This window comes from Ctenopharyngodon idella, chromosome 19, assembly GCF_019924925.1.
Source record: "Ctenopharyngodon idella isolate HZGC_01 chromosome 19, HZGC01, whole genome shotgun sequence".
Classification (NCBI taxonomy): Eukaryota; Metazoa; Chordata; class Actinopteri; order Cypriniformes; family Xenocyprididae; genus Ctenopharyngodon; species Ctenopharyngodon idella.
Window position 1 is genome coordinate 14,139,351 of NC_067238.1, and position 25,912 is coordinate 14,165,262.

General features: G+C 36.4%; 1 protein-coding gene across 3 annotated transcripts; it reads left to right on the forward strand.

Moving 5' to 3' along the window:
- The first annotated feature begins 216 nt into the window (after window positions 1-216).
- Window positions 217-25,235, forward strand: si:ch211-264f5.6 (carcinoembryonic antigen-related cell adhesion molecule 5). Of its 3 annotated transcripts, none has more exons than XM_051873014.1 (10): window positions 217-404; window positions 595-648; window positions 965-1,246; window positions 9,138-9,419; window positions 10,748-11,011; window positions 14,391-14,669; window positions 15,354-15,608; window positions 16,603-16,723; window positions 22,010-22,055; window positions 22,605-25,235. In XM_051873014.1, exons 1-9 carry the CDS (start codon window positions 356-358, stop codon window positions 22,026-22,028), a joined length of 1,605 nt encoding a protein of 534 aa, XP_051728974.1. In that variant the 5' UTR covers window positions 217-355; the 3' UTR covers window positions 22,029-22,055; window positions 22,605-25,235. The 3 variants fall into 3 exon arrangements, with proteins under 3 accessions (XP_051728974.1, XP_051728975.1, XP_051728973.1); XM_051873015.1 differs by lacking the exon at window positions 965-1,246 and adding an exon at window positions 8,278-8,559; XM_051873013.1 differs by lacking the exons at window positions 217-404; window positions 595-648; window positions 965-1,246 and adding exons at window positions 7,376-7,512; window positions 7,741-7,794; window positions 8,278-8,559.
- Window positions 25,236-25,912: the final 677 nt, after the last annotated feature.

Consider the following 25,912-nt stretch of genomic DNA (forward strand, 5'->3'; position numbering starts at 1 on the left):
AAATGGAGCTTACTAAGTAAAATCATTGCCTGCTTGCATTAAAAGCTAAGAAAATATTGTTAGAAGAATGGTTAAGATCATGCAGAACACACATAAAGCTGAATAAATGCATGGGAATGTCCTAAACGACATCTGATGTTGTAATTTGTTAGTGAACACCCACCCCCATGGTTTACATTATAAGTATGTGACGACTTCCCTGATTTGTCTCATCTTGTACTGCAGATTATGTCTGTTTGTCATAGGGACCTTCTTGCAAGAATAAAAACCTTTTAAAGACACTTTGTTTGTTTTTCCAAATCAGCCTCGTCATAATTAAGTTTATTTTTTCCATGACAGACTCACATCTTTCCATATGGATTTCTATAACTTTTGGGTTCCTTTGTTCATTTTGGCCACTCTCGGTAAGTTAAAAAATTAAAGACAAACGTGTTACGTAGCAAATTTAGACTTTTTTTATATTATTATTATTACTATTATTATCATTATTGTACTACAACTGTGGATCTAAATCTAATTTTAAATAGCTTTAAAACAGTAGCCTACACCGGTTACCCTTTAGTTCACCTGTGTCCTAACTTTTTCCTCTTTTAGGATGCTGTTCCCAGGGCAGTCTGCTTCTGAGCGACAAAATAAAAGGCATTGTAGGTGAGTCGGTGTGTGTGGATCTACTAAGATATTATACACCCCTGTTCTATAATTAATATCTATATGTTTTCATTTTAAAATCATTTGGGGGCTTAAATGAAACATGTCTAGGTGCTGTAATTGTCTGGAGATCTTAAAAAAAAAATGTTATCAGTAATTTCGAAGTTTGCCAACGTTTTTATTATTTCTCAAAAAAACAAACAAAACAACAACAACAACAACAACAAAAAAACATAGTTATTAATATTTAAAAATGTCAGCCAAATCAAAGTCAGTGTGGCATAACTAAGCCATTCTCCTCACCTCATTGAACCAGGTAAAAATGTGACCTTCAAAACAACAATCACCTCAACAACGGGTTTACTAATCGTAGCATGGAATTTCAACAAAAATCAAGTTGTACCAATAATCACGCACATACCATCATCGAACGCCACAAACATCGATGAGAAGTACACCGGCAGAATCAGCTATAATACGACAACATGCGAGCTTCAGCTTGGACCGCTGATGAAGGAGGATGAAGGAGAATATATTCTCAGTATCATCACTGCCAAGGGAACACAACAGTCAGGACAGGTTGATCTTGAGGTTCTTGGTAAGTATTGAATATCAACTGCAATCTTCAGGTATTTAAAGAACCATTAGAGAAACTGGGATAGTGAAGGTCTTAGTAGATGGATGAAGGGTTGTAGGTAAGTCCTACACAAGTTTGTTAAAAGCATTACTGAATACTTAAACTCTAGCAGTCGACTCATACCAACAATGTTGCACTGAATAACAAAAAACTGATTAACAGGATGACTTTGGATAATATGGAGTTTGCATGTTTTATAGATCGATGAATGATATGATTGGATCAACCCTAGTGGATAGTGATGATAAGTCATTTTGTGACTTGCTTTAAACTTATAATTGCAATATGACTAATTTTAAAGACATTCATCCATTGATTGAAAATCAAGTTTGTACAGAGATCTTTGGTCTGTCTTGGCACAATCCATGGTTCTCTTCTCTTCTCTCCAGAGCCTGTAACTGATGTCAAGATTTCATCCAATCTCCCTGAAGCTATAGAGTTCAACAGCACCGTGATTCTGACCTGCTCTGCCAAAGGCTCCTTCTCTTACAGGTGGTTGAATGGTTCAGTCCCTTTGGAGGTGGATGGCACGCATACGAAACTGAACCAAACTGGCAATGAGCTAACTATTACTGAAGTTCGCCGTACAGATCTAAGAGGACCCATCGTCTGCATAGCAGAGAATGCACTGGAGTCAGAGAGGAGCGCTCCCTTCAGTCTCACTGTGAGCTGTACGTACTTCAACACACCCACACATGCATATAAATAAATACACAAGCACCTTAAAGGATAAGAAGCGCTTCTGTGTTTGATGCTAGCGCAGGAGCCGGCCAATAATGAGTCGCCTTTCTGACACAGAACAGTCTCTTTAATCTTAGGCTATCAACGTTTTAAAAACATTTTTGGTTTGAAATAGGAAGCATTGGCCAAAAGATAAACTATCCACATCCACAAATATATCCTCCTCATTTAAAGATAACATTTGGGGTACCTTGATAAAATGAAGGATGTTAAATGCTGTTGCACAACTAGCATGGCACAACGTTTGATGTTTTCCTTCTAGTGAAAACTTAATTCTTGGTTATTTCATATTGAGCCTTTTATGTCAAAAACTAGAATAGCATTTCCTAAAAAAATGGAATGGGATGTTTTAAGACTAATTGTAAAATGATCAAGAATCCCAGAAGCATAGCTGCCTTGCAAGCACTTTAATAAACCTTTACTTGACCTTCTTTTCATCATCGCCTTTTGTCCTTGTGTGTCTAGATGGCCCTGAGAAAATCGCCATGACGCAGACTCCAGCTGATTCATTCCTTGAGAAAGGCTCTAACTTAGTACTCACATGCTCAGCCGATTCTGACCCTCCCGCTCAGCTCCGGTGGATGTTTAACGGGGCAGAGCTGCTTCAGATGGCCAACATCACCATCCCCAATGTAGAGGAAAAACACAGCGGCAACTATAGCTGTGTGGCCTACAATGCGAAGACCAACCGTAACGTTGTCTCACCAGTTGCTTCGGTCACTGTTCTGGGTAAGTCAAAAGCTTAAAATCATGTACCGATGCTTTGAATACGAATGGACATTCCATCAAGTGAACATTGTTTCTCTAGTGCTACTATTACAGCAGTTTTAATATAAATACATTCTGTACACTCTTAAAAATACACTACCATTGAAAAGTTGGAGTCAGTATGATTTTTTTTTTTTAATATTCAGCAAGGATGCCCTAAATTGATGAAAAGAGACTGTTAAGACATTCATAATGTTGCAAGGCTATTTCAAATGACTCAGGAATTCTAGTGAAAAATTGTTCTTTTTTTAAACCTATGGTGCTGCATAGAACCATTATTGTTTTTATGAGTGCAAATTGTAGCTATCCATGAAGAGGAACAAAAATATTTGCCTAGAAGGAAAATGGAAACAAAACTGAAATGAGACTCATGCCCTAAATTTCAAGTCTTCTGAAATCATACGATAGCTTTAAGTGAGGAACCAATATAAATTTAGACTGTTACTCACCAAAACATTTTGACATCTCCCCTAGCCCTCCTTAGTGACCTTTTTCAATGAATCAGTTGATCTGGTTCACAAAACCAGTTTGAATGTTTTGTTCACTAAATCAGTGAGTGATATTTAAATTTCAGTCATCAATCATATATATTTTTTGCTTTTATTGAAAATTGAATGTGCATTTTCATCATTTGTAAAGCTTGAAAGCTTTAGCCCCCATTTTGCATGGAAAAGAGCAGCCACTACAAAATTTCTAATTTCACATAACTGCTGTTAGTCTGTTTGTCTTTATTAAAAATGGCTTCCTAACTTACAAGTGCTTTTAAAAGATGAACCTGTTCCTCTGCTTTACTTTGAGGTCTGTCTCGGCTCACGTTATTGGGTAGAAGTTTCAGGCATGTTCTGCTTTCTTTGATTGAGGGCAGATTGATTTTACACGGCTTATATGTCTTCCCCTGAGGTGAAGCTAAAGAAAACAGAATACAGACTGTCTGTTGTCATATACATTTTGGGCAGGTACCACTTGGTCTCAGAATACCAACTTCTGCTTGGAGTGATCTGGCAGTGTGTGTCGACTGTCGAATTAGTTTTTGGATTCCACACATCAGTTCTGCCTCTAACTTGAAAAAGAGCTCAATCAACCACGAACACAAGGATCAACTCAAAAATGGCTTTACTTTAAATATTCAATAAACTTTTTACAATCTCGATTGACTTGTAGTCTGTTGATTTTACTTCCATTCACATCCATTCAACTCCAGTTTCAGGACTGATTAGAACAGTTTTCCAACAGATGACCTTAAGTTAATTTGACTGAAGTTAGATAATTGACTTGAATCAGAAGTTTACGTTGTTTAACAGAGATTCAGTTAGCCAGTATAGAGTTCGCAGTGCAGAATTCACAGATGAACCCTCAAAGGTTCAATTTTCCTCAAATTTATATACACGGTATAGTTGTGTATAAAGTTGGGTATCATAGTGTTTTTATGATTCCCGGTCCCGGGAAAAGTACCGCAAGAACATTTGGAAAGCAAACGACTGCTTTTGAAACGCTCTCGCTGTACTTTTGATGTCATATGCCGATCTGTCTGCGCATCACTGATGCATCTCGAACAAGCCTATTTTTTTCCTGTCCCATCCCAATCATGTGATTAATAGTGATTTTGTTTCCCATCCCGCGGGATTCCCGAAAAAATGTCAGCCTCTAGTATCCAGTATTGCTCTGGAGACTGTAAGCTGGATCACGAACAGTTGGTACTGATCCATCCTATAACAACTTTTTAGCAAAACCTGTGTTTCAGATTGTCCTTTTGTATTGACATTCATTCACAAAGCAGTCTTGTGTAAAATGATTTGGGCAGACATAAATGAATTTAGGTATATGGGGGCACATTCCCTTCAAAAATAAAACTAATCCACAGAGTCTTCAGTGGCTCTGATGTCAGGAGTACATGGAGACTGTTATGTTCACTCTTACATCCAACAACAAAACACCTCAATCGCTTATGAGACATTCTTGTCGCTACAGCTGCTCCAGCCTGGAGAAAATGGCAGACAGTGTACAACTCACTCAGGGCAGGGTCTATGCTAATACGGCAGTCAGTCAGCAGTCGTGGGCGGGGCCTGTACAAAGTGACGCCACTTTGCCAGGAATCTGCAAACAGCTTGTTCTGAGACACTGCTTATGATTTAAGGAAATTTAAAAAAAAAAAATTAAAAAAAAAGGAGTGGGTGGATTTTTATCATTATAGGGTTGTTGTGTGCACACACTGCCAACACACATTTATGTTCAAACACCATGTAAAACCATGAATTTTGCATAATAGGTGCCCTTTAATGGATTAAACAGCTGAGCTGTGCTCTCTGGTTTATGGCTGCTGTATATTTGACCTGCCACAAGATGGCACTGTTTGCGACACTCCTGATGCTTTGAATCTTTTCCATAAACAATCAGAGAAAAGCTTCAAAGATTCAAGAGGCTTCATTTCTCCATCCTCAATGACCTGTGGTCGAGAGCTGATGACATAACACCCAGGTAGGCACGCCCCCACCTGATTATGATTGGTTGATTGATAAGCATAAATTTGATTGGCTAAAGACTACAACTGATTGTTTTAAATTTTTTCTAAATATACAAATAATGTTGGAAAGAATGATGCTTTTAAACATGAAACTAAACCACCAGTAGGTGGCAGCAGGTGACCGTCTAAATGATCAATTAAGCCAGTTAATGACCATCTTAATGACGATTCGTTCAAAACGCTGAATCATTCAGTAGTAATGAAAACATGGCTGAGTGTTTCTGTGAGATGCACTATATGGTTCTGCTGTGATCTTTGTTTGGATATATTTTTCGCTTCTGAAATATATAATATGTGTAAAATATAATGTACTGACGATAACAAGTTTGCGCTGTTGAGGCTTGTGCATCTCTCGATGAGAAATTTAAAAAAATGAGTGCAACACACACAAAGAAACTCAATTAACATACTGCGGTAAAAATTCTAAATGTGCCGTTTTTATATTTATAACATATGATACAGTTAAGCAACATTACACGACCAAGAGTGCTGTTTTAATACCATCAGACTGGAAATGTGACACTGATTTCATACAACAGTTCATTAAACAATTAGGCCTAGTTAAAAATAAATCACTTACATTTTAGACACAATATATTGTTTTTTTTTTCTGTTTAATTACTTGTTTATTGAACTGTTGCATGAAATCAGTCACATTTTCAATCTGATGATATTCAGGAAAACAGCACTCTTGATTCTGGTGGAAGCACTTGTGATGCGATCATTTTTGTCTATAAAGCATATACATTTTGATTTTTTTTTTTTAGAAAATGACCGATCGTTTCGCTAGATAAGACCCTTATTCCTCGTCTGGTATCGTTTAAAGCCCTTTGAAGCTGCACTGAAACTGTAATTTTGACCTTCAACTGTTTGGAGGCCATTGAAGTCCACTATAAGGAGAAAAATCCTGGAATGTTTACATCAAAAACCTTAATTTCTTTTCGACTGAAGAAAGAAGGACATGGACATCTTGGATGACATGGGGGTGAGTAAATTATCAGGAATTTTTTATTTGAAAGTGGACTAATCCTTTAAAGCCCCACACAAGCAGAACACATGACAGGAAAAGAACATACATGCACTTAGATTACATCTGAATAGAACATAAAACACTCTTTAGACTTGCTACAGTATTTTTACCAAATACCCTGTGTTGGAACTGATTTGTTAAAAAAGTGATGTGATAAAATGTCAATCCTGTTGTCTGTGTTCTGTATTTTACTTAATGTATTTATGTTTTTCATACATTTTTTTCTTTTGGGACAGTGAGAAATAAACAATTGATACTACAATTTAAAATATTTAATTGGACCAACAACACGGTTTGGTGAACTAAATTTTTCCATCTTTAGCTATTATTTCTGATTGAGCCCATATTAACAGACTGTTGCCACAATTGATAAAATTCGATTCACATTAATTCAGTCAGGCCAACTGAAAAATTTAGATGTGATCAGTCACTAGAAATTTTTGAGTGAAGTTTTTGAGTGTTCTTTTACTGTGAGGAGATTGTTGCATGCGATGGAGAAAAACAGAAAAATACTGCTTCGTGATTACAGAAAACACTATCTTTAACAACGCCCTTAATGATCCATATTACCAATTACTAACTCTATTCCTACTCTATTCCTGGCTGCTGATTTAGTGCTACACCCACGTGCAAGCATGAAATGTCTCATTTTGACACTAGGAGTCAGTAAAGGCCAGATTATCTTCGTCCCCGCATTTGATACATCTTTTATTATTATTATTATTTTCAGCTTCAGTGTTAATATAACAGCCAAAATCTACCTTTGTATTGGAGAAGTAACAGCCACAATTAGGCTATTTATATAGACATTTTGTTTATATTAATTGTTTTATTCATTATTAAGTATTTTATGCAAATAGGGGACATGCTGGGTGTTTTTATATAGTAAGAAATAAAAATGTCCATTAAAAATGATAATGATAATGTTGCAATACAGTAAGTTTCTGCCATCCATAGGTATGACATCAGAAGAGAGTCAGTCTACACAGGTTGAGAACGGGGCGGGTTTTTCAGATGAACTGGTTGGGTGTGTCCGCGTTAACTTTCTCAAGTTCTTGCAGAGAAGTCTCACCGTCTCACATTCCTGTCTGTCGCTCCAGGGACTCACATCTTTCCATATGGATTTCTCTAACTTTTGGGTTCCTTTGCTCATTTTGGCCGCTCTCGGTAAGTTTAAAAAATTAAAGACAATCGTGTTACGTAGCAAATGTAGACTTTATTATTATTATTATTATTATTATTATTATTATCATTATTGTATTTCAAAAACTACAACTGTGGATCTAAATCTCATTTTAAGGCTTGCTTTAAAACAGTAGCCTACACCGGGACATAATGTGTAGGTTTACACTTTAGTTCACCTGTGTCCTGACGAATAAATCGTTCCCTTTATAGGATGCTGTTCCCAGGGCAGTCCGCTTCTGAGCGACAAAGCTAAGGGCGTTGTAGGTGAGTTTGTGTGGATCTACTAAGATATTATACACTCCTGTTCTATAATTAATGTCCATATTTTCGAATTTAAAGTCTTTTGGGGCTTAAAATGAAACATATCTAGATGCTGTAACATGAGATCTTTAAAAAAAAAAAAAAAAATGTTACCAGTAATTTAGAAGTTTGCCACCATTTTTATAACTTTTCAATTTTTTAAGGAAAAACAATGTTATTAATATTTAAAAATATGCCAAATCAAAGTCAGTGTGGCGTAACCAAGGCATTGTCATGTGACAAGTAAACCTGTTTTGTATTTACAGTTATTCAAGGTGCAAAGATAGTTTTTGAGTATTTTCAATAGATGGTTGCACCAAATCAAATGCCATTAAATCAAAATATTTGTTAGGTTGGTATGAAACCATTAATTAAATGCTTAGATACGTTTCTAAAAATTTAGCACAGATGTTTTAAACTAGATTTCTCCTCACCTCATTGAACCAGGTAAAAATGTGACCTTCAAAACAACAATCACCTCAACAACGGGTTTACTAACCATAGCATGGAATTTCAACAAAGAACAAGTTGAACCAATAATCACGCACATACCATCATCGAACAACACAAACATCGATGACAAGTACAAAGGCAGAATCAGCTATAATACGACGACATGCGAGCTTCAGCTTGGACCGCTGATGAAGGAGGATGAAGGAGAATATATTCTCAGTATCGTCACTGCCAAGGGAACACAACAGTCAGGACAGGTTGATCTTGAGGTTCTTGGTAAGTATTGAATGTCAACTGCAATCTTCAGGTATTTAAAGAACCATTAGACAAACTAGGGTAGTGAAGCCTAGTGGTTGAAGGTCTTAGTAGATGGATGAAGGGTTGTAGGTAAGTCCTATACAAGTTTGTTAAAAGCATTACTAAATACTTAATCTTTAGCAGTTGACTCACACCAACAATGTTGAAATGAATAACAAAAAACTGATTGATATGATTTGATCAACCCTAGTGGATAGTGATGATGAGTCATTTTGTGGCTTGCTTTAAACTTATAATTGCAATTTGACTAACTTTAAAGACATTCATCCAGTGATAGAAATCAAGCTTGTACAGAGATCTTTGGTCTGTGTTGGAGATCTAGATGTAAAATGTATGTTGTCAAATCTCAGGGTTGTTATCTAAAGGTTGTTGGTTGGATCTCTCAAGAAGCAAGTCATGACCTGTCACTGTTATGCCTTGAGCAAGCCACTTAACCCCAGGTTGCTCTAAGTTTTCATTACTTGGGGAAACTCTAAGCAAGAGCAAAAGTTGTTTCTGAATGAACACAATCCATGGTTCTCTTCTCTTCTCTCCAGAGCCAGTAACTGATGTCAAGATTTCATCCAATCTCCCTGAAGCTATAGAGTTCAACAGCACCGTGATTCTGACCTGCTCTGCCAAAGGCTCCTTTTCTTACAAGTGGTTGAATGGTTCAGTCCCTTTGGAGGTGGATGGCACGCATACGAAACTGAACCAAACTGGCAATGAGCTAACTATTACTGAAGTTCGCCGTACAGATCTAAGAGGACCCATCGTCTGCATAGCAGAGAATGCACTGGAGTCAGGGAGGAGCGCTCCCTTCAATCTCACTGTGAGCTGTACGTACTTCAACACACCCACACATGCATAGTCTGACACATAAATACACAAGCACTGTTTGCCTTAAAGGAACGGTTCACCCAAAAATTGTCATTATTTACTCGCCCCAAACCTATATGATGAATTTATTTCCTGTTTACGCAGTACTTTCCATGCAACACTCAGTTATGACTCAGTTATTGTATGAACTCAGACGTTTCTTGGTGCTTTTTTTAATGTTATTATTCAGAAAAAAACTGTTTAAAGATTCTTCAAATTTTTGACTGAACTGTTCCAAAAGACAGACAGTATGATGGAATTGTGTTTTCACACATATATTCACACATTTCTGCACATACAAATACTCTCAAATGAGTAGCAAAATTACCAAAAAACTCTGTTTTGAGCAATACTACAGCCATACTGGACCTACTGAAGATAAGTTTAGATTGTCTTTTTTTTTTTTTAACTGCCTGCAGTCTTTGTCTCTGCAGATGGTGTGCACTAGAAAGCACACATGACAGCAGATCTGAAGAGACTTTCTAGTTCAGACAGGTTCTGGTCCAGGTGCAGGAAAAAATGCAGGCTGAGATTAGAAAAAAATATGGTTGTGAATGAATGAGGCCTGTGAACAGCAGGAAGACAGTGAATGTCTTAAAATAGTGTTTGTGTGTGCATGTGTGCATTTACATTCCAAACACATCAAACCTTTTTCTTTTTTAAAGCATTTGCAAGTGCATAGTTTGGTCATAAATTAAATGCACCGCAGCACAGTCTCTTTTGTTTTTGCTGTTAAAAACGCGAGATGCTAGTTTTAAAAACTTCTTTTAACTTAAGCACCATGTTTTTAGAACTCTGTGTCATGCGTGAGACACTGCAAAAGAAGCAAGCGCAACGGTCATACACATCTGTGTAACGCGTGTTTGCATAAAAAACAATGGAAAAGTAGCGCATTGGAATGGAAAAACGTGTTCTGTATATCTGTTTTTGAGTTGAAAAAGAATGCATTGGCCTAAAGTTGAACTATATCCACATCCGGATGCTCAAAATATATCCTCCTCATTTAAAGATAACATTTACAGTATCTTGATAAAAATGGAGGACGTTAAATGCTGTTGCACAACTAATATGGCACAATGTTTGATGTTTTCCTTCTAGTGAAAACTTAACATGTTGAGCCTTTTATGTCAAAAACCAGAATAGCATTTCCTAAACAAATGGAATGGGATGTTTTAAGACTAATCGTAAATTGATCAAGAATCCCAGAAGCATAGCTGCCTTGCAAGCACTTTAATAAACCTTTACTTGACCTTCTTTTCATCATCGCCTTTTGTCCTTGTGTGTCTAGATGGCCCTGAGAAAATCGCCATGACGCAGACTCCAACTGATTCATTCCTTAAGAAAGGCTCTAACTTAGTACTCACATGCTCAGCCGATTCTGACCCTCCCGCTCAGCTCCGGTGGATGTTTAACGGGGCAGAGCTGCTTCAGATGGCCAACATCACCATCCCCAATGTAGAGGAAAAAGACAGCGGCAACTATAGCTGTGTGGCCTACAATGCGAAGACCAAACGCAACGTTGCCTCACCGGTTGCTTTGGTGACTGTTCTGGGTAAGTCAAAAGCTTAAAATCATGTACCGATGCTTTGAGTACAAACGGACATTCCATCAAGTGTATATTGTTTCTCTAGTGCTACTATTACAGCAGTTTTAATATAAATACATTGCGTACACTCTTAAAAATACACTACCATTGAAAAGTTGGAGTCATTAAAATTTTTTCACAATTCAACAAGGATGCCCTAAATTGATCAAAAGAGACTGTTAAGACATTTATAATGTTGCAAGGCTATTTCAAATGACTCAGGAATTCTAGTGAAAAATGGTTTTTTAAAACTATAGTGCTGCATAGAACCATTATTGTTTTTAGTAAAGACATCCGTTGAAATCTTTTGATTAGCAGTGGAGCAGCACAGAGATAGACATGCTTTGCCATAGTGACTTTGTTGCCAAGAAGAGAGATAAGGATTGTAAAAAAATGTTGTAGCTCTCCTGGAAGAGGAACAAATGTATTTGCCTAGAAGGACAACGGAAACAAAACTGAAACGAGTCTTGATTTTTTGTGTTAAATGTTGAAGGGTTAGTTTAGCCAGAAATGACAATTCTAAGCCAACATTTACTCACCCTTATGTTATTCCAAACTCGTATGACTGTATTTATTCCATGGAATACAAAAAGGTGAATTTCTGCTGGCTGCACTTTTACAATGCAGTTAGTGGGAACTGGGGCTTTCAAACTTCAAAAAGGACACAAACCAGCATAAGGGCGCATTCACACAGAACGCAAAAAAATGTGGAAGTGGAATGGGGAAAAAACGCAAGGTCTCGAGACGCGTTTTTTAAAAGTTGAACTGATTTTAACTTGAGCGCCACATTTTTAGAACGCCGTTTCATACGAGAGACGCTGCAAAAGATGTGAGTGCAATGGTCATACATGTCCATCTAGTGCGTGTTTACATAAAAAAAAACAATTGAAAAGTAGCATGTTAGAATGGAAAAATGTGCCCTGTGTGAACTAAAATTTTTTTAAAAAAAACTAGTCCATAAGACTCTATTATAGTCTTAGACACTATATTCCAAGTCTTTTAAAATCATACAATAGCTTTAAGTGAGGAACAGATATAAATTTAGACTGTTACTCACCAAAAATTTTGACCTCCCCTAGCCCTCCTTAGTTTCAAAGAATCAGTTGATCTGGTTCACAAAACCAGTTTGAATGTTTTGTTCACCAAATCAGTGAATGATATTTAAATTTCAGTCTTCAATCATATGGCTTTAGAAGACTTAGAATATAATGCACAGGCCATATGAACTGCTTTTATTGTAATTTGAATATGCATTTTCATCATTTGTAAAGCTTGAAAGCTTCAGCCCACATTAATTGTAATTGCATGGAAAAGAGAAGCCGCTACATTTCTTCTTGTATTTTACACTGAAAAAGGTGTGTAAGTTGTATTAAGGATATCCCTTTAAATTCACATAGGAACTGCTGTTAGTCTGTTTGTCTTTATTCAAAATGGCTTCCTGACTTACAAGTGCTTTTAAAAGATGAACCTGTTCCTCTGCTTTACTTTGAGGTCTGTCTCGGCTCACGTTATTGGGTAGAAGTTTCAGGCATGTTCTGCTTTCTTTGATTGAGGGCAGATTGATTTTACACGGCTTACATGTCTTCCCCTGAGGTGTTTCCATGTGTGTGAAACCAGCAAGCTAAAGAAAGCAGAATACAAACTGTCTGATGTCATATACGTTTTGGGCAGGTACCACTTGGCTAAGGTTTCAGTCGCAGAATACCGACTTCTGCTTGGAGTGATCTGGCAATGCGGGGTTCATCTTAAAGGTGCAACCGTAATGCATTTTGTGTCATTGATTTTGTATAAAATTTTAATTCTAAATCGTTCATGCAAAAAAAGCTCAAACAGCTTTAATGAGATCTGATACAAAGAATTCCCTCGGGTTACAAATGCATTTCTCAAAGTTTACTGGAGATGAGTTGAGAGATTTCATTTGCAGCTGTTACATGCGTCTTACCCGAAACTAAAAACACAGGCGGTGAGGAGGAAAACAAAATGTGCTGAACGATAGAGCTGCAGGTATTTGGTGAATGCACTGAGTCTGATTCAGACTGGTGCATTCCACAGTAATGATGTCTGTACAAACAAGAGAGCAGCACAAGAGAACAGCGATGGTCAAAAAGTGCTGTGGTGAATGAAGTTGCTCTGAGAGATTATCTTGTGTGGTTAGATCGACTTGTGACTATTGACATAATATCTGGTCCACTTTACAGCTTTTTCTAGCCAAGAATCGCCAACTACCGTCTGTCTGAAATTTAAAAAGACCAATCACAGATTGATTTGTACCTTTTACACTACTATTCAAAAGTTTGGGGTGTTTTTTTTTTTTTTTTTGAAAGAAAAAAAGAAATTGATACTTTTATTTAGGAAGGATGCATTGAAGGGGACCTATTAAGATTAATTAAGATGTAATATAAGTCTCTGGTGTCCCCAGAATGTGTCTGAAGTTTCAGCTCAAAATACCCCACAGATCATTTATTATAGCTTGTCAAATTTGCCCCTATTTGGGTGTGAGCAAAAACATGCCGTTTTTGTTTGTGTCCCTTTAAATGCAAATGAGCTGCTTGTGCTTCGGCTACTCAACAACAAAGCTGGAGAATCTCACGCAGCCAAAATGATGATTGTCAGTAACGGTGTTCAGCTTTACATTGTTCAAACTGGACAACTTATAAAATGCATATGGACGTTTCTGAACGGGTAGTGGATAAATTTATGTAGTTGCTGTGGAGTTGATTCAACTCATCGACTAGCATGTGCCGTCATGTTAATCTTTTGTGCAAATTCAGCGTTGAATTGACCCTCGTTTGTGAAGCAGTCCGGCGAAAAATGACGGCATGGTAAAAACACTCTACTACAACAACTCTTCCTCTTCTCTAAAGCAGCCCAACATGGCCTCGCCCCCTTTATTGTGTGTTCCCGGGGGCAGGGTTTATGTAAATTTTAGGGTTAGTGATGTCACTAACCCAGGAAGAAGCTCATTGTAGTCAGCATTTAACATTGATAATAATAATAAGAAATGTTTCTTGTGCACCAAATCAGCATATTAAAATGATTTCTGATGGATCATGTGACACTGAAGACTGGGGTAATGATGCTGAAAATTCAGCTTTTCCATCACAGGAATTAATTAAATTTTAAAATACATTGAAATAGAAAACAGATCTTTTATATTACAAATATCTTTTCACAATATTACTGTTTTGCTGCATTTTTATTCAAATGAATGCAGCCTTGGTGAGCAAAAGAGACTTGTTTAAAAAACTTTATTCTCACCTTATAATTGACATTATGTCTATCATTGAGTGTCCATATTCTGAAAGCATCACTCAATTTTGCCTTCTTTTTTGCTGTGTTCTTGTAGAGGCCTTATCTGGAACAAATATTTCCAGCTCCACATCACGTCTCATCGCTGGCAACAGCACAGTCAACCTCACCTGCTCGGCAGCCGCCGGTAAAGCTGAAACCGTGGAATGGCTGAAGGACAGCAAACCTCTGACTCCTAGTGGCCGTGTCATTCTTTCAACCGACAAGAAATCTTTGACAATTGTTCAAGTTGTTAAAGAGGATGCGGGCGATTACAAGTGCCAAATGAAGAACAAAGTGAACATGGATGAAGCCAGCTATAAGATGGTGATCAGCTGTAAGTGTTTCATTGAAATACTGTCTATGTGATCAGTAAATCTATTCTTACATAAATTGTTGCATTGAATTGAAAGCAGCAATTAACATAAACTCTTAAAAGTGACGGTTCTTTATTGGTATCGATTGGTATCCATGAAGAAACTTTAACATCCATGAAACCTTTTCAATGCACAAAACTAGGTTCTTTATACTGGAAAAAGGTTCTTTAGATTATAATATGTTCTTCGCAGTAAGAAAAAAAATGGTTCACTCACAGTTTCTTTGGGGAATCAGAAATGGTTCTTCTGTGGCATCACTGAGAAAAACCCCAGAGAAAAAATCCCTAGAATGCATGAACCGAAAAACCTACACAAATGCGTAAAGGGGATCAAAATGACCTATTTTGGAATGAATAGTTTTCTTGTTAAAATGCAGTTGTACTTTTTCTTAAAAAACTCTAAACAAATTTAGATTTACTATAGAGTTCAATATTTCACTTCCGAGGACAGAGACACGTGTCGTGTCTGCTTAGGACAAGGTGATTTGTGTATCACTTCTCTGTTGTTGTCTTGTCTAAACATAATCCGATCTTGTTTACAAATGGTGGTTTCCTTCTTATTGTATTATTATCAACTGTTTGTTTGCTTTACTCTAATGTAAATGTGACCTCCCTAACTGAGCCAATCTCTCTGATGTCTCTCAGACGGTCCAGAGAATGTGAAGCTTGAAGGGAAGAAAAATGTGAAGTTTGAAGAGCTTGTGGAGATAAAGTGCTCTGCAGAGTCTGTCCCCCTCAGTGTGTACGCATGGAAACTCAACGGTACAGTGATGAACATCAGTCAGGCAGTCTACAGAATTGAAAAGGCCAAAGGCACAGACACTGGCACGTACACCTGCAAGGCAATCAACCCAGTCACGGGAATGGAGAAGGAAGCGACATTCAATCTCGCAGTGACAGGTAAACATGCCTCAGCATTTTTCATTTAAGAATCTATTCCCATTTTCACTTCATTAAGAGGCCATTATGCCAATTAATGCTAATTATGAGTTGTAATTCAAGTACAACACTGACAAGTTAATATGATATATATTGTATATAAGTAATTTGTACCCAATCTTTTGTAATTTTGACATTACTGGCATAGGCTACTAAGCATGCCTGCCACTTTTGAGTGTTAATTAATATCTAGAATTAGACTGATATACCAGCCAGGCTGATTATTCAGCCAATATTTGTCCATTTTGAGACTTTTTTAACATTTTGAGATACCCCCGGTTTCAGGCTTAAGCTAGTCCCAGACTAAAATGCATGTTTGAGCTTTTTTAACTGAAAGTAACTTGCACTGACATATATTAAAATATGTCAGAGCCATTTTTTGTCTCAAGATGCACATCAGTAATGTTTTTTTTTCTAGGGTACTTTTATAAAAGCTAAATACCCTAACTGAACTAAGGCCTAATCCTGTTTTAGCTTAAGCCCTGTCTGTGAAACTGGGCCATAATGTGCCAGATTAACAGAATTATTAATACAGTTATATTAATCTATGATTATTTTAGTGCCAAAATCTATGAACTCTTTTGTTTGTAGTAAATATCAAGTAAAATTTCAAATTCAAATTTTAAAAATTCAAATAATTTCAACAATTTTTTATTCAATTCATTTGCTGCTAAATTGTATTCTCTCTCTCTCTCTCTCTCTATATATATATAATATCAGTGATCAGAGAATACAGAGAAACGCCACTGACCATTAAAAAAATGGGTCGGCCATTAATGTTAACTACTTTATATGAAATAATATTAGGTTTTAAAATCTGTTTGCCTTGAGTATAAGAATTATAAGTTGTAGTCATGCAGTTATGTTATGTATAGAAATGTCGTTTTCATTGTTTGTATGAAGTGTATGTATGTTTTCACATATAAAATGCTAAACACCCCATCATGTTTTGCAGAGGTCGGTGCGGTAGACGAGGGCCTATCTGGAGGAGCCATTGCTGGAATTGTAATTGCTGTGCTTGTGGCTGTGATCATCATCGCTTGTATTATAAAGCGCAAGAGAAAATCAGGCACAGAGTGAGTCTAAAATTCATTCCTCTCCTCTCTCATCACATTTAAGAATCTGAGTATCCAAAACATGCATAGATGATATGTTTGTAAGCTGCAGAGGTTTAAAGCAATTGTTTTTGTGCTTTGGTTAAATGAGTGTGATCTGGCCAACTTTTAAAGGAATGTTCTGGGTTTAGTACAAGTTATGATTTCTCTGCAGCATTTGTGTATTAAAGGGATAGTTCACCCAAACCTGAAAATTCTGTCATCATTTACTCACCCTCAAGTTGTTCTAAACCTGTATAAATTTCTTTCTTCTGCTGAACACAAAAGAAGATATTTTGAAGAATGTGGGTAAACAAACAGTTGATGGGCCCCATTGACGTCCAAAGTATGGGAAAAAAATCAATGGTGCCCATCAAGTGTTTGGTTACCCACATTCTTCAAAATATCTTCTTTTGTGTTCAGCAGAAGAAAGAAATTTATACAGGTTTAGAACAACTTGAAGGTGAGTAAATGATGACAGAATTTTCAGGTTTGGGTGAACTAACTCTTAAATATTGATAGTCCAAAGATTTCAATTTACCACTTGTGTTTTTTTTAAAGCAAATGTCACGTGTGCAGTATTAAAGGGTTAGTTCACCCAAAATGTCATTAATTACTCACCCTCATGTCGTTCCACACCCGTAAGACCTTCGTTTATCTTCAGAACACAAATTAAGATATTTTTGATAAAATCCGATGGCTCAGTGAGGCCTCCATTGACAGCAAGATAATAAACACTTTCAGATGCCCAGAAAGCTACTAAAGACGTATTTTATGTGACTACAGTGGTTCAACCTTAATGTTATGAAGCGACAAGACAAAAATAACAACTTTATTCAACAATATCTAGTGATGGACGATTTCAAAAGACTGCTTCATGAAGCTTCGAAGCTTTACGAATCTTTTGTTTCGAATCAGTGGTTCTGAGCGTGTATCAAACTGCCAAAAGTCACGCTCCCCCAGTGGTGAACCATTGAAATTTTGAAACACTTATGACATAACGAAGCCTCGTTTACTGAAATCACGTGACTTTCACGCTCCGAACCACTGATTCGAAACAAAAGATTCCTAAAGCTTCGAAGCTTCATTGAAGCAGTGTTTTGAAATCACCCATCACTAGATAAAGTTGTTATTTTGTTTTTTTGGCACACAAAAAGTATTCCCATCGCTTCATAACATTAAGGTTGAACCACTGTAATCACATGAACTGTTTTAAATATGTCTTTAGTAGCTTTCTGGGCATTGAAAGTGTTAATTATCTTGCTGGCAATGCAGGCCTCACTGAGCCATCGGATTTTATCAAAAATATCTTAATTTGTGTTCTGAAGATGAACAAAGGTCTTAAGGGTTTGGAACGACATGAGGGTGAGTAATTAATAACAGAATTTTCATTTTTGGGTGAACTAACCCTTTAAGTAAGTTTACAGTGGAAGTAAACTGGGCCAGAGTTTGGAGTTAGCATGTTGCTAGCTAACAATGCAATACTCTAGCATGAAACCACAAACAATCTAATTTGATTAGTACAAATAAATATAGCTATTATTTGAAATTATTTTCAACAGTGTGCCACAAAAGCTGCCATTGATCCTTTACTTCTCTCTCTTCACATTCATAGCTTGTTGATCTTTACTCACTATCTGGTCCTCCTCATTTTTTTTAATCCTCAAATGTGTAAACCTAATCATTAGGCAATGACTGTTCTTGATTGCACAATGCAAATAACTTCACCACTTAACATTTTGACCTGACAGGAAATGGGGGTGGATTTAGTAACCTGAGACATGACATGTCTATATCAATCAGTAGACCTTCAGACATATATGTTGTAAGACATACTGTATCTGTCAGAGAGGATATGATGCGCTCTGTCACTTCCTGATTTCTTTCCATTTATTGTGATTTGCTGAAGGGGCACTTTAACATGAAATTATTTTTTTTTATCCAAGAACCACTGGTTGATCATTCTTTCGTAACTTCAGTCTTTTATAGTAATGTTAGTGTGGTGAGACAGCGCTAAAAATGTGTCAATGTTGTTCAGTCTTGTCCGTGGTATGTAACTCAAAACTTAGTTTAGCACTTGTATTTGATAATGCAATCACACATATATGTCAGTCAGTCAGTTCAGCCTTTTATGTTTATACACAACCATTCAAAAGTCTCTTCTGCTCAGCAGTAGCCAACAATACATTGTAATAGTCAAAATTATCGATTTTTCTTTTATGCCAAAAATCATTAGGATATTAAGTAAAGATCATGTTCCATGAAGATATTTTGTAAATTTCCTACTGTAAATATATCAAAAATTTATTTTTGTGAGTGGATATGCATTGCTAAGGACTTCATTTGGACAACTTTAAAAGCGATTTTCTCAATGTTTTGATTTTTTTTTGCACCCTCAGATTCCAGATTTTCAAATAGTTGTGTCTCAGACTAATATTGTCCTATCCCTAACAAACCATACATCAATTTATTCAGCTTTTAGATGATGTATAAATCTCAATTTCAAAAAATTGACCCTTATGACTGGTTTTGTGGTCCAGGGTCACATCTTATCTTACTGAACCAAAACTTTTGAATGGAAGTGTATGTGTAATAGTTCTCATGAAAATTAAAAAATCTGTTATTATTTACTCAGTCGGCATGTTGTTCCAAAACCTGTTCCAAACCCAAAGAGGAACAAAAAGTAGTCTACTTGTAGTCGCACTCTATTCCATATCTGAAACTTCTGATAATTTTGAACAATCCTTTGTGTACCATAACAGCATATTTAGAATGTTTGGGAAAACACTGGGATAAATAATGAAAGAATTCATTGTTTACTACTAATAGTAACTATTCCTTTATGGACAATTTCTAAGGACATTTTTATTGTTTCTCTTCTCTTCTCTTCTTTTCTCTTCTCTTCTCTTCTCTTCTCTTCTCTTCTCTTCTCTTCTCTTCTCTTCATTTCAAACATTTTACCGCCAAATTCTTGTGAGGGGTGAGGTCTGTTTGCCAAATCTTCTTCCACAGCACATAATCTTTCTACGCTTGACACTGAATGCAGACAACAACATGGAATTATATCTCATGAAGAGAGATAAAGAAACTAGAGGACAGTGTTTTTAAATTTAGTTTGGAAAAGATCTGACATTGATTTAATCAGATTGATGATAGTACATAGAAAAGTCTATCTTGTTTAGACAAAAATCTGATAGCTAAACAAAGTATCTAAAAAAGCGTCGCTGCTGATAATTTCATATAAGACTATCTATATGTTCCTAAATGGATTTCCAGAGCATATATAGCGAATAGAACTGACAAGAAATACAGGAAATGCAAAACAAGCTTTGAGGGATATATGCAAATGCAACTGATTAGTCTAACAGAGAGATGATTATTTGATAAGAAGCTAGCGCACAGTTGTCTACACACTCACAGAAACACACACACACACACACACACACTGCATGCAAAACCTATAGGTGTGTCACATCAATGATCTCATTTATCCTCCATACATTGCGTTTCTTTCTGTCAGTTCTTAGATACATTCCAGTTTTTTTAAATTCAAAATTTGTATAGAGAGAGCAAAACGGATCAGATCTTAAACTGAAAGTTGTAACTCGAGTTTTCCACCTGTGACAGATGCATCCTGGAGGGAAGCCTCACTCCCCTTCATTTGTTTTCTGATGTCTGTCATAGATAATGTTCAACCTTCATTTCCTCTTAGACCACCTGCAAATGTTTTGCCTTTATTATATATTTTCATTAATAGGTTATTTTGTGTGTTTTTGACAATAGATACAGTTCACTAAGACATATTTGTGAAGAACATCTCTTCTACTTTATTTATCTTTTCTCACTATTAATTTTCCTTTCACTCTCTGTCTATCTCTATTACTGATTTTTGTATTCAGTTAAATAAAATTGATGATGAAATGACATAATAACCTGTATTTATCCAGTATATAATTATATTTTAATCCAAATCTCTCTTGTAGCTCGATGAAAAAATCAGAAGGAGAATTAAAAGGAGACAATTTAGGAATATAGTTGGAATGTTAGTCATGTCCACACATGTCTGTCTCTGTCTCACTTCTTACCCTTGTGAACATTTCTGGAGCAGTTTCAGCCTTACACAACTGTCTGAGTGTTGCTTGCTTATTTTGCTCTGTTATCTGTCGTGCATGTCAATGAAGTGTCACAAACGCAATGTTGCAGGAATATATGGTTCCCTATGTAATTACATTACCAGAAAAGAACATAATATGCGTAATTTGTTTGTAACTAATGCTTGTGCAACAACCTATGTAAGGGAATAACGTTGGCTGTGTTCCAAAAACTCGTGAGCCGCCGACCTAGACAGCACTCCCTAGGAATCATGTGTGCGCTCCAGACAGTTCCAAAATTATGCTGCCTTCTAAGATACCTTGTTTCCTAAATGCACTCGGAGTACAGTGAAAACTTAAAAACTTAAATCCAAAATGGCCGAATTAATGTACACTACTGTTCAAAAGTTTGGGGTCAGTAAGATTTTTATATAATGTTACAAAAGATTTCTATTTCAAATAAATGCTGTTCTTTTCAGCTTGATATTCATCAAAAATCAAAAAATGTCTCACGGATGTCTCATATATACACACACACACACACACACACACACACACACAGTGCTTAACAAATTTAATAGACCACCTGCCAAATTTATTAGACCACACAAATATTTTAGGATTCTGTCAAAAACTTGCTTAAAAAATAACATCTATTTCCATCGAGAGGTGCATCACTTTTTGGTCAAGATCTTGTATTGACAATGCAAGAGGTGAGCACTCTGTAAAGTCTCCTCCAGCACATCCCAAAGACTTTCAATGAATTTAATGTCTGGACTCAGAGGTGCAAATTCATGTGTGAAAATGATTCTTCATGCTCCCTCCCAACAATTCTTTCACAATTTGAGCCTGATGAATCTTCACATTGTCATCCTGGAATATGGCCATGATTCATCTTAATACATGGTTGTTTAAGAAATGAAAAGCTACACACTTCATGGATACAGGATTTTATTGGCCGGGCAGTATATTATCTATAAATATAGATAAAGTTTTAGTATATATAGATATATAGATAACATATGAGGTATTATTTTACACTTATAAGGTGTTATTTTAGTTAGCCAGTGTCATTGTTTCCATGTTTACCTATGCTGACTACACCCCATTCTTTCCTCATCTTGTGATGTAATTATTTCCTTCTATCAATGATTCATTTTTGCCCTTTTTGTTTTAGTATTCCATCTCCATATTAAAGCAAGACCTGGCAGCGAGGTGAACCGGTAAGTCTTCCTCTAGTGGTGCACCTTTTGTTTCGGTACAGCAGACTAACATTACTTATTTAGCTTTTGTTTATTGTTGTTTTCCATGCTCGCTCTATGCATTGACTTCAGGCTATTGACACTAGCTTTTCTGTAACCTGCATGATACGTCCGGGCTGACTTTCAACAGGCTTCCTTATCACGTATCAGTATCGGTTTTGGCAGCATGCGCTGATTCAGCGTCTGACATCACTCTGTACACTTTCGCAAAGATATGCTTGGCTTTTTCTTAAAAAGAAAGGAGGGATATGCTTCAATCTCAAGGACTAACAAAGGAGTGGCTGTTGCAAGAAAACCCGTTTTCATGTCTGTTTGTTGGGTGTGGGTAGCTTTCTGCAATGGGAGGCTGTTTTATTCTCACCGTCATGTTATTTTAATGGCAAATGGTGAATATTAAACGTTCGAATGGGTGAAGCTTTGCAGTCGGTGTGCTGAATGTATGTCAGTATTTGTTTGCACTCACAAATCCATTACGTTGATAACCAGATATCATGTACATCTCTTCCCCAGAGCATATCTTCAAGACCAACCCTTCAGCCATTTATCAGTCTTTTTTTATCTGCAAAAGCTCTCCATCAAGGCAACTGGAAAAACTGCCCTCACAACTGACTTAAACCTGCAGGTTTGGCCCTTTCAGGAGCTCAACCTTTTTTTAAATGTCTATTGTTTTTTTTATATCCTTTACCCTGCGCAAACGTACCCCAGACTTAAGGACACGATAGAGGACGGCGGGTAAACAGCGAGACTGTTTACCTTTTATCTGCATCTCTTCCTTTCCTTGGCTGAAGTGGACAGCTTCCTTTGTTCCCCAAGAAACATGATACAGCCTCCATCACCCTCTCAATCCTTCATCTGACCCTAAACCGACAGGTCGGTCGCCTGGCTTGACGTCTCAGAGGTCATTTTGAAAGAGCTCTGTTTTGGGTAACAAAATCCACCCTGAAATGCACTGAGGGGTGATGAGACCGTCACGTGTTTGAGATCTCAACACACCCACAAGGCACTGAAACTTCGAGATTTTAAGACCTGTTCAACATGCTCGGAAGTCCCAAGGCAATGAAGATATGTGGGGCCGACTTAACTTGAAGCCAGAGGCACCGCTGAGTTGTCGACGGAAGGTCACTTGTGGCAAAGCATACCTTGGAGATCAGATCCATGCTTTAAGCTTCCTAACACCTTTGCCATGTTTTGCTACGCTTTTTTTTTAAAACACTCATCTCTTTCTGTGTCTCTTAAGTGAGCCATACATATTGTATTTTAAAAGTAAGGCAGGCTCCAACATGCTTGAACTGAGAAGCGGAAAGAAAAAAAAACTGCATTTCTGAGGACAACGACATACCACAGTTTTGCAGCGAAATTGCTACTCTGTCCTTGGGTGTCCCCACAAAGATTCATCCCGCTGTAATCCGGATTCCAATGGATTCATGTTCTAAAACAGGCCCATTTTAAAAATCACCTTGCGTTGACACACAGAAACATTTGAAGTTTAAAACTGACAAGTATTTGTGTTAATACGTTTAAGTTGCTTATTGTGTTCCAGTATGTGAGAAAATGTTTTTTTTTTTCTTTTCTTATCAACAGATATCCTAATTCTTTTAATGTTTAGTTTTTTAACTGTGTTGCTCCTCAACCAAAGTGGTGATCTTGATGATCTTGTAGTGATCTTTTTGATGTTGATCAGATCTCTCTAGATAGAGATGTGTTCATTTTTAGAAATTTTTAAGTTCATTCCCTCGCTTTTTGGAAATAATAATTATTTTAGGAGTTACTGCCACATAAACTTGCAAAAAGCCTCTGTTTTCATATATATTCAAATATATTTTAAAATGTATTTCAAAATATACAAAAAAATGGCTAAATGAAATATGTTTTCGATACATTTTAGTTAATATTAGCTTCTATTTTAGGCCATTTTTTATATTTGTCAGTCTAAATATGTTTATATTGTCCAATATAATAGATATATATTGTCCAATGTAATAGAAATTCCAATCTATATATTGGATAATTCCAATACATAGATTGGAAATGTATTTTGTCGACCTTTGAAATACATTTTGTAATATATTTTGGCATTTAAACAGTATATTTAATGAAATATATTTCATTAAGTCACATATAAGTTACAACGTATATTTGAAATCAGTTTTGGCCAGATAAATACAAACAAACATGCAAAAAGAAATGTTTAGTGCCCACTTCAGCAAGGAATACTGGGTCACCTAATTAATATTAATGAGCTAATCTGATGTTTTTAAAATACAGTATGTCCCCGCCCACACTTTTAGATCATTTTTCCAACTTTATATGTATGTACTGTAAGCGGCAGCCAAAACAATCTTAATGTATATGTATGTGCAAATCGACAGTAAAAACACACTAACACGCATTTATTAAATATATTTGTACTCCATTTTAGCGTTAAAACACAAATATCATAAAATGCTGAGCTGTATAACTCCTTGCAAACCTGTAGACAGTTAAATCTCCAGCAGCCTGCGTGTGTTTTAAGCAGTTTGGGCTGTTTGCATGGAGAGACCAGTAATCATATGAGTCTGACCACAGATACACTGAATTAACGGTTAGTTTGAGTTAGTTTGACTCATCATTTGACACGGTTTAGATGGAAACATCTTATCCTTGTGTGCTTTTTAACAGATTATATTAAGTGTTTTATCAAATATGAAATGTTTTCCTATAGGCTAGATAGAATTTGAAATTTAAAGGAATTCATCTTGTTGTGCACAACAGTTTTGTTCAGTGCTTTAAAGTTATTTGAAGTCACCAAATTAGGCCTGTAGAATTTTTTTTTTTTTTTTTTTTGAGGAGAAGCACTGGATATTTGTGAGTAAAATACAATATATGCACGTTCAAATCAACATCCGTCATTTGTGAAATGTTCTCAGGTTTTGTTTACAGGGTGTTTATATTCTCTCAAAATGACCAGTGCGGTCATGTTTTATATTTTCATTGTTGCTTTTAATATAATTTATTTTCAAATGTTTTGCTTTTATGTAACTGTTATATGTTTTGTGTTCAAAAAAAGAATGTTTGAACTGCCCCATTTTTTTGTCATTCACTGAATAAGAAAAAATAATTATTGTAAAACTTACTTTAATTAAATTTGATCTGTTTTCTACACCCATTTTAGTAAGATTTCTTTGAGGCCTCCAGAGATTAATGATACCTGAACGTGAAAGTGTTTTGTGTACATATATGTGCACGCTTTCATTCATCTGTATAGAAAATTATATATAAAATTACTTATGAATTGCCACATGCAAGTCAGTTTCAGATGGTATTTGGCGAGGGACATTTTTGATTGGACAAAAATCTGTGTAGTGCAGGGTGAGTCATCAATATTTTTGGTCCATTTTAATGAAAGAAAATGACTCAATTTTAAATGCGTACATCAAATTTTACTTCCACAGTGGTTACAGTGTTTACAGTTCTTTTTTTTCTATTGAATGTCACTATTCTTGGGCAGGTGTGAAGGAACTGTGTTGAATTGCACAGGTCTCCTTTCATATGTGACCAGTTGAGCTGGTTCACTGGCCTTAAGTCAACAGAAAGATCCTTAAAGCTAAGAGCTGCTTGGTGTACTTAATACCTTCACTGTGGGAGACTCGACTTGAATGTGTGCACCCATTCAATAAATGTACATGTCAAAAAAGGAAACAAATGTGTGTTTAGTCACTGTCATGATGGCCCATTCTGAATGCCACGCCCGACGTACTCTAGAGGCTTTTGGTGTTTCTCCAACTCTCCCTGACAGATACGTTGAATGTGTGGTGTAAACTATGCATGGCTGGTTTCTC